At 46.3% G+C, this 9182-nt stretch overlaps 1 protein-coding gene across 1 annotated transcript in view; it reads left to right on the top strand.

Annotated features, from left to right (window-relative positions):
- The window catches only part of LOC110576996 (O-acyltransferase like protein-like), a 60914-nt gene extending 59123 nt beyond the window's left edge, over positions 1-1791 (top strand). The window contains exons 14-15 of the mRNA XM_021686230.1: positions 1047-1189; positions 1666-1791. Coding sequence (XP_021541905.1) covers positions 1047-1189; positions 1666-1791 — 269 coding nt within the window. The remainder of the gene's footprint in view (positions 1-1046; positions 1190-1665) is intronic.
- The last annotated feature ends 7391 nt before the right edge of the window (positions 1792-9182 follow it).

The following is a 9182-nucleotide window of genomic DNA, read 5'->3' as shown; positions in this document are numbered from 1 at the left end:
CTTTCTTTCTTTCTTTCTTTCTTTCTTTCTTTCTTTCTTTCTTTCTTTTCTTTCTTTTCTTGGCTTAAAACAACAGAAATTGATTCTCTCATAGTTCTGGAGACTAGAAACCCCAAATCAAGGTGTTGGCAAGGTCCTTCCAGAAGCCCTGTGGGGATCTGTTCCGTGCTCTCTCCATCCCCACCCCCCACCCCCATGGCTGCCGGCAAGCCCCGAATTCTCTGGCCCGTGTGTGCATCACTCCAATCTCTGCCTCTGTCTTCACATGGCCTTCACCCAGTTCCTCTCCTTTGTGTGTTTGTGTCTCCTTTTCTGTCTCTTATAAGGACACTCATTTTTGGATTTGAGGCCCACTCTAATCCAGGATAATCTCATCTCGAGTTCCTTACCTTCATTTCATCTGCAAAGACCCTCACTCCAAATAGACCAAGGTTCCAGGTGGACATAGCTTTTGGGAGACCACTCTTTAACCCACTACAGAGAGCAGGAAGTCCTGTGCAGAGAAGGATGTCTCATTGCACTTCGTTTGAATTAATTTAAATTAAACAGCCCAAAGTGGGTAGTGGCTACCATGTGGGACAGCACAGTTCTAGAAGTTATAGCAAGTTACAGAGTATTTGTCCTGAAAGGGACTAGAAGCTGGCCAAACACAAGCTCCTCCATAACAGAGGACAAGTCCCGGGCCTGGCGATGCCACTGCCTTGTCCCAAGGCCCAGCGGATCCTGTGCTGCATCTGGAGCCAGAACCGAAGCTGGCGGAAGGACTTCGCACCTCGTCTTACACGTGGCATGTCTTGTGTTCCGGGCGACTCTAAACTCTATATTAGCATCTCTTATTTTTTTCAGACTCCCGCAAAGGGAAGTGTTTTTTGTTTTGTTTTCTTTTGTCTTTGTTTTGGGCACATTCTCTTAAAAATGAGAAGAATAAAGACCTTCTTAGAGGAGGTTCACACACTCCGGAGTGGGGCCCCGAGGGGACGGGGATGTCCCCGTGGAGCCAGAGAGGCGCCCGAGGCTCCGTAAACCACGCTGTCGGTTCCCTCCAGGTCTGGTGGACCGGCTGCTTTCTTGCCGGCTCTGGACTCTCCTGGCCAGCATCAGTTACGCTTGCTACTTGGTGCACCCTATCCTCATCATGCTCTACAACGGGCTTCAAGAAACGCTGATTCACTTCACTGACACCAACATGGTGAGTCCCCGCTCTCGGCTCTGGTGTGACTCTGCTGGAGCCACAAAGCCACTGGCTGGGGGAGTAGTGAGTTCTGTTGTTGTTTCGAGGAGCCTGTTGCCCTTTGTTTTATTTGAGGGAGCGCTTCAGGATAATATCTTTCTTTGATTGTATTTATTCTAGTTTTTTTTTTTTTTAAGATTTTATTTATTTATTTGAGAGAGAGAGAGAATGAGAGACAGAGAGCACGAGAGGGAGGAGGGTCAGAGGGAGAAGCAGGCTCCCCGCCGAGCAGGGAGCCCGATGCGGGACTCGATCCCGGGACTCCAGGACCATGACCTGAGCCGAAGGCAGTCGCTCAACCGACTGAGCCACCCAGGCGCCCCATGTATTTATTCTAGTTTTAATGTTCAGGGCACTCTGTCTTACCGATGCATTTCGTACAGCCAGGAATCCGGTAGTAAGATTGCATCCACTCTGCCCCTTTTTCTCTCCAGTTCTATCTTTTCTCTGGACACTGTTTGCTGACCTTCGTCATTGGGCTGGCCCTGACGCTGTGCATTGAGAAACCATGTCAGGAACTGAAGCGGCACCTGCTGGGACCAATGCCTGCAGGGCCATGAATGTTCTGGTACAACCCGGAAGAATGGATGGGTTCATTCTGTGGGTGATGAGCGAAAGCAGGCGTGGCCTCGTTTATGTAATGGATGTCGTCCCCCCCGGCAAGGGATGTGAATCTGATTTTGTGAATGTTTAAGATGTACAACTTCTCTGTGCTTAATACGTGAAAGAGTTCTGAGTGTTTACTATATAAAAGGGTTCTGTGATAGCCTACCTAGTAGCACAATAATCACCCTCTGATATACCTTTTCAGAAAAAAACAAAAAAAAACAAAAAAACAACCTGGATTTTTGGGGTCTTGTCCTCCATGTATTTTCTATACCGATGATCATAGGAAAACCGTAACCTAGCAAATTTAATGCAATCCCGGTTATAATGTTCACTTTTCTTGGTAAAATCACAGTGTGTAGTTTTTCACATCGTAATTGTCTTTGTGTTATCATGATACCCTTGTAGACTTGTAACTTTACCCTGGTGCCTCAGGATTGTATGACCCACTGGCGTGCACAATTCATGAGTGCATAGTGACAGGCCTTCCAAACAGTATCTATTTTACAGTGTGGTCCCTGTTAGGGGTTGAATGTGTCCACTGAAAACGATACAAAGTCCGAATCCTCTAGTACCTTAGAATGTACCCTGTTTGGGGGTTGGGGTTTTACAGAGGTAATCAAGTTAAAGTGAGTTCATGGGGGCAGGTGGCCCTAATCCAGTATGACTGGTGTCCTTATGAAAAGGGGACATCTGGACATGGAGACAGATCTGCACAGATGGAAGAAGGGGTGAAAATGTACAGGAATAAGGCATCCACCCACAAGCCAAGAAACCCCAAGGATTGCCGGCAGACCCAGAAGCCAGAGGAGGCAAGGAAGGACTCTCCCCTGGAGCCCTCAGAGAGAGCACAGTCCTGCCGACACCTTGAGTTAGGACTTCAGCCTTCTAGAACCGTGAGACGATACACATCTGTTGTGGTAAATCAGCCAGTGTGTGGTGCTTTGTTACAGCAACCCTAGCAAAGGAATACAGTCCCTCAACAAAACCCCCAGTGGAGAAGCGGGAGACCCGAGTGAATGGCTTCCATCCCAACCCCTCCGTTTGAAGCAGCGAGGCCTAGAAATGGAGAGATTTATAAGGCCAGGGTGTCCCAGTTGTCAGGCGTGTGTTCCTTCCTGGGTGTGTGATTTCATGTTAACCATCCCTACTCACATATGCTTATCACTTTTAACAACACTCTCGTGTACTCGAGAATCAAAGGATTTATTAACAATCACAGGGAGCTACAAGGAGCTAATTAGCACAGAATGCTCCCCACCTCTGTATGTACTATTTCTCTCCAAGTGGATCTGTAGGAGGACCACTGGGCGGGGGAGAGGGCTGCTAACCTCAAATCCTTCAAAGGGCAGTTGACAGCTAACCTTGTCTTTTTCCAGCTCATCTCAGGGAGCCACATCTCCCAGAGGCCTGGTCTATTCTGCTGGCAGAATGTGCTGTGAGTGAGGAGACAAGTCCCCGCCTGGCATGTTTACGATCTGTATTAGAATGCACCAAGTTGGATCTTTGGGCAACCCCAAAGTTCACGGAATTCTTGGGAGCCCCCTGATGGCTGATTTGGCACCTGACCCCTCTGACTTAGGCCTCAGAGAGGATCTTGAGGGTGGGTGGCATTTACAGGAGGAACATTACAATCCGACGGACCCCAGTGGGAAATGACGCGCCTGCCAACATTGCTGGGCAGTCAAATGGCCAAGGGCTTCTAGTTGTGAGGCTAGAAACCTGGGGCCCATGGAAATAGCTTTCATAACTACTAGTGACATTGCTTTTGATAGTTTTTTTTAATAAGAAAAAAATGCCCTCTCCACTATTGCAATTTCATAAAATATAAAGTAGGGATAGAGAAATCCAATTTTGTTCTGGCTTTTGTTTCGATCCGGAATTCCCTAGGAGTTTAAGATTTATAGAATATGGGGACCTCCTTTGGATTCCGAAACAAACTGTAAAAAAGCATATGACATTTATGAGACAGTTGGAAATTTGAACACCACCAGGCTATTCGATGATATTAAGGACTTATTCATTTTTTTTTAAGAAAGATTTTATTTATTTATTTGACAGAAACACAGCGAGAGAGGTAACACAAGCAGGGGGAGTGGGAGAGGGAGAAGCAGGCTTCCCGTGGAGCAGGGAGCCCGATGCGGGGCTCGATCCCAGGGTCCTGGGATCATGACCTGAGCCGAAGGCAGACACTTAACGACTGAGCCACCCGGGCGCCCCAAGGACTTATTCATTTTTTTTTTTTTTAAAGATTTTATTTATTTATTCATGAGAGACAGAGAGAGAGAGAGAGGCAGAGGGAGAAGCAGGCTCCCAAGGAGCAGGGAGCCCGATGTGGGACTTGATCCCAGGACCCTGGGATCATGACCTGAGCCGAAGGCAGATGCTTAACCATCTGAGCCACCCAGGCGCCCCGGACTTATTCATTTTTTAATGTGGTCATGTTTTGGTATTGTGGTATTGTGGTCATGTTTTTTTTTTTAACAGCCCTTATGTTTTTGGTGCATACTGAAATATTTATGGACAAAATGATAAAATCTGGTATTTGCCTCAAAATAATATCAGGAGGAAGTGGGATAGATGAAACAAGATTGGGCATGTAGTGATCATTTTTGAAGCTGGGTGATGGGTATGTGGGACCTCATTATACTGTTTTTTTTTTTCCTATTTTTGTGTATAATAAACTCAAGCAAATATAATTATAAACTTGTGCAAATTTATAGAGACAGCAACATCAGCACAGAGTAAGCATCAACTGATGGGTCCCTCCTCTAATTCTCCCTAAATTCTGAAATCCATGTTTCATCCCCACATACCAGCCCATGGATAAAAATAGGTCATATTGACCCTATAGTCACCCCCAGGAGATCTAAAGGAACTCCAGCCCTCCTTAAGTTCCTCCTGACTGGTCTTGGGAGAGTCCAGGAATGTCTCACTTGTCTTATAAACACCCGGACCCTCCTAGCTCCTTTTTTTTTTTAAATTTTTTTATTGTTATGTTAATCCCCATACATTACATTATTAGTTTTAGATATAGTGTTCCATGATTCATTGTTTGTGCATAACACCCAGTGCTCCATGCAGAACGTGCCCTCCTCAATACCCATCACCAGGCTAACCCATCCTCCCACCCCCCTCCCCTCTAGAACCCTCAGTTTGTTTCTCAGAGTCCATCGTCTCCCTAGCTCCTTTTTTAATGGTGCTGGCTTTCCTTAGAGCTGCGTCCTCCCTCCATCCTGCCCTCAGACTGCTGAGAGCTGCTGGTGGGGCCAGCGCCTCCTACACCTGCTGTCCCCGCTCCACTCTTCAAAGCATGCCGCCTTCTCCTGACTTCTCTGGGCAGGAGGTGGGCTGGGCTGGTTGGGTGCTCAGGCCACCGTGTCCATTCACAGCACAAATGATCTCCACAAATGGCACAGATAAGTCCCCTCTGCCCCTCTTGTGCCATCTGTGTTTTCTCATTCAGGCTTTGATGCAGGGCTGCTAAGTGCTCAGCATGTTTTTGTAGAAACTGCTCTTGCAGATTTTCCTTATTTTAATAGGGGTCGTTCTCCCTTGGATATACTATGAGTCTATGGGCGCCGGGATGGAGGGTGATCAGAGTGACAATTTCTTCCTCTTCACATTTACACCCTGTTCACCGCTAGCCCTGACCTGGCACACAGCAGGTGTTCAATAAATGGCAGCTGAAATAATGATGGAATCAACCTCTTCTTTTTTTAGGTGAATTCTTTCCCGGGAGCCTCCTCATGCATACAGGTAGGCACCTCTCAACCAGGTCTTCGATATGTTCAGTTTTTGTTTTTAACGATTTTATTTGACAGAGAGAGAGACAGCCAGAGAGGGAACACAAGCAGGAGGAGTGGGAGAGGGAGAAGCAGGCTTCCCTCCGAGCAGGGAGCCCGATGCGGGGCTCGATCCCAGGACCCTGGGATCATGACCTGAGCCGAAGGCAGATGCTTTATTTATTTATTTTATTTTTTTTTAAGATTTTATTTATTTGACAGAGAGAGACACAGCAAGAGAGGGAACACAAGCAGGGGGAGTGGGAGAGGGAGAAGCAGGCTTCCCGCGGAGCTGGGAGCCCGATGCGGGGCTCGATCCCAGGACCCCGGTATCATGACCTGAGCCGAAGGCAGGCGCTTAACGACTGAGCCACCCAGGCGCCCCTAGATATGTTCAGTTTTATAAGAACCTTTCCCTCAAATGGCCCAACCAGACCCCCTTCCAGGGAAGGTCAAAGTTCAGATGCGCCAGAGTACTTAAAAGGATGAGAAACCTTTAGAACTGTATTTCCTAGACCCCAACTGGGACTTAAAACAATGCTGTGCTAATATACACTCAGAGGCAGCCATTTTTGGTGGCCCTCCCGCCAAACAAACTCTGACGTTCTAGCATCAAGGCGCCCAGACAGAGGGTGGAACGGTCCAATGACTCCTACTCAGTAAAAGCCAGTTTTGTGTCCTTTGGTGCTTCTGCCGATGATTGGGCCAAGCGTGGTCATGTGACCCAGCTCTGACCAATGAGACTAAGCAGAAGTGTGCCGGGGACTTCCGGGAAAGATTGTCCTCGCTGAGACCGGCGGGGATGGGGGCGTGAAGCGGGAAGCCCGTCTTGTCCTCCCCTCCTGCAGTCTCGGGAGGGTGTGGTGCCGTTGGGAGTCGTGGCAGCATCCTGTGAAAGGGAAGGCGGCAGGGCCGACACACTGAGACTGATGGAGGGCCTGAGGGCTGCCCGGCACAGCTGAGGATGAAGACACCCTACAACAGCACGGTGTCTGGATCTGTGTGCTGAAGACTCCCGAGCCCCAGCACGCAGATCTCCACTCTCCAGGTAGGAGACTGGAAGTTGCTCCTCAGAGGATTCTGACTGGCCTAAGATGAAACCCTTAAAAATATTGACATAAGAGCTCTCCCCAAAGTGTCCTCGCCAGGTCCCTGCCAGTGCAGCTCACAGTCGACAAGTTCAAACCATAGGCTCAAAGTAGGGTGGCCACCTCATCCCCATTTGCTTGGGATTTTGTCGATTTTAGCACCGAAGCTCCCCCATCCTCACACACCCCTCCGTCCCGGGGAAACAGGGATGGGCGGTTACTGAGCTCATGTCCGTCCATCAGCTTTTTATTTTATTTATTTATTTTTAAGATTTTATTTATCCGAGAGAGAGACAAAGAGAGTGGAGGGAGGGGCAGAGGGAGAAGGAGAGGCAGAGAATCCCAAGCAGACTCTGCGCGGAGCCCAGAGCTCCATGCTGGGCCCCATCTCACCACCCTGAGATCATGACCTGAGCAAAACCAAGAGTTGGAGTCTTAACTGACTGAGCCACCCAGGCGCCCTTCTATCAGCTTTTTAGTTCCTCACTCTTAATGGTGAGCAGAACAACCAAGGTTCCCACACACCTGAGAAAAGTCTTTAACATCCGGAAGACTGAGTCTAAAATGAACACACAGAGCAAAGGAATTTGGAGGGAAAAGGTTATATGGGGAAAAGTAAAGCTACCAGAACTATTGCTGTCCTTGAAGAGATGAGAGAAGAGACTACCTCCGTAAAGATGCTGAGACAAAGTGATTCTTCTTTCTTTTATTCAGTCATTCAGTCAGTAACCAAATATTTCTAATAACCACCTATTTATAAGGACTTTAGGACTATTTTTTTTTTTTAAAGATTTTATTTATTCATGAGAGACAGAGAGAGAGGCAGAGGGAGAAGCAGGCTCCCAAGGAGCAGGGACCCCGATGCGGGACTCGATCCCAGGACGCTGGGATCATGACCTGAGCCGAAGGCAGACGCTCAACCATCTGAGCCACCCAGGCGCCCAGGACTTTAGGACTATTAATATGAATGTCAGAAATCCTGTTTTGAAGAAGCTCTCATCTCTTAGGGCAGCCAGAGCTGGGAAGAATGGCCTGGGGCTGCATTTTGCTTTGGATTAAGGAAGGGACAAAGTGCTACATATTTTAGCAGATTGTGCAGTATAGATAGATCCTTATGTTTTTATTACTTAAAATGTCAATTGAATTTTTAAAATGTATTGATTATGACTAGGAATGTATTAATATATGCTTTCAAATAACAATAGAATTTTATGTAGTATTTCATTTTTTATTAGATAAGCTCACAAAATAATGTCTAATTCTGCACCTTTTGCTCCTGTGCTTATTAGATGAATTTTTTCTTTTTTTAATTTTAATTTTTTTAAAGATTTTATTTATTTATTTGACAGAGAGAGAGAGTGAGTGGGGAGACGGACAGAGAGAGAGGGAGAAGCAGACTCCCCGCTGATCAGGGAGCCCGATGTGGGGCTTGATTCCAGGACCCTGGGATCATGACCAGAGCCAAAGGCAGACACTTAACTGACTGAGCACCCCAGGCGCTCTCTTTTTCTTTTTTTAAATTGAGGTATAATTTATAAAAATCTATAAAAGTCTTTTGTGAGTTTGGACAAATGCATATAGTTGTCACCACCATGACCAAAATATAGGATTCCATCACCCCTCAAAATTTCTGGGGCTCCTTAACCTCTATACTTATCCCCAGCCCTTAGCAACTATCTATTTTTCATCTCTATAGTTCTGCCTTTTCCAGATGTACTTATTTTTTTAAAGTTTATTTTTTAAAAATATAAAATATTTCAAACATTCCAGCTAGTCTAAAGAAATGAAACCATTGCTAAGCCCACATATCCATCATCCCTAATAAACACAGGGTAACATTTTGTCATTTTTCTTTTCTTTTCTTTTTTAAGATTGTATTTATTTATTTGACAGAGAGACACAGCGAGAGAGGGAACACAAGCAGGGGGAGCGGGAGAGGGAGAAGCAGGCTTCCCGCCAAGCAGGAGCCCGATGCGGGGCTCGATCCCAGGACCCTGGGATCATGACCCAAGCCGAAGGCAGAAGCTTAACGACTGACCCACCCAGGCGCCCCATCATTTTTCTTTCTAATGTGTTTCTGTTTTAAAAATAAAACATTGTAAACACAATTGTAGACCTCCTGCATCCCATTTCCTTCCTCTCCTCTTATCCAAGTTTCATCCATGTTTTTATATTTTTACTAATAACATGCATATGTCTATAAATGTTATATAGTATGTTGTTTTTAAAGCACTATGTAATTGGATCCATGCTGTAATATCCTTCAAAATACAATTTTTCCCATTAAACATAGTCTGTATAGCTGGCAATTCATTTCTAATGCTCATTGTGGGTTTTTTTGTTTGTTTTCTTTTGTTTTAAACAGTTTATTTATTTATTTGAAAGAGAATGAGAGAGAGAGCACATGAGAGGGGGGAGGGTCAGAGGGAGAAGCAGACTCCCTGCTGAGCAGGGAGCCCGATGCGGGACTCG

The sequence above is a fragment of the Neomonachus schauinslandi genome, chromosome 14, assembly GCF_002201575.2.
Source record: "Neomonachus schauinslandi chromosome 14, ASM220157v2, whole genome shotgun sequence".
Taxonomy (NCBI): Eukaryota; Metazoa; Chordata; class Mammalia; order Carnivora; family Phocidae; genus Neomonachus; species Neomonachus schauinslandi.
This window is presented reverse-complemented; position numbering and strand designations above follow the sequence as displayed.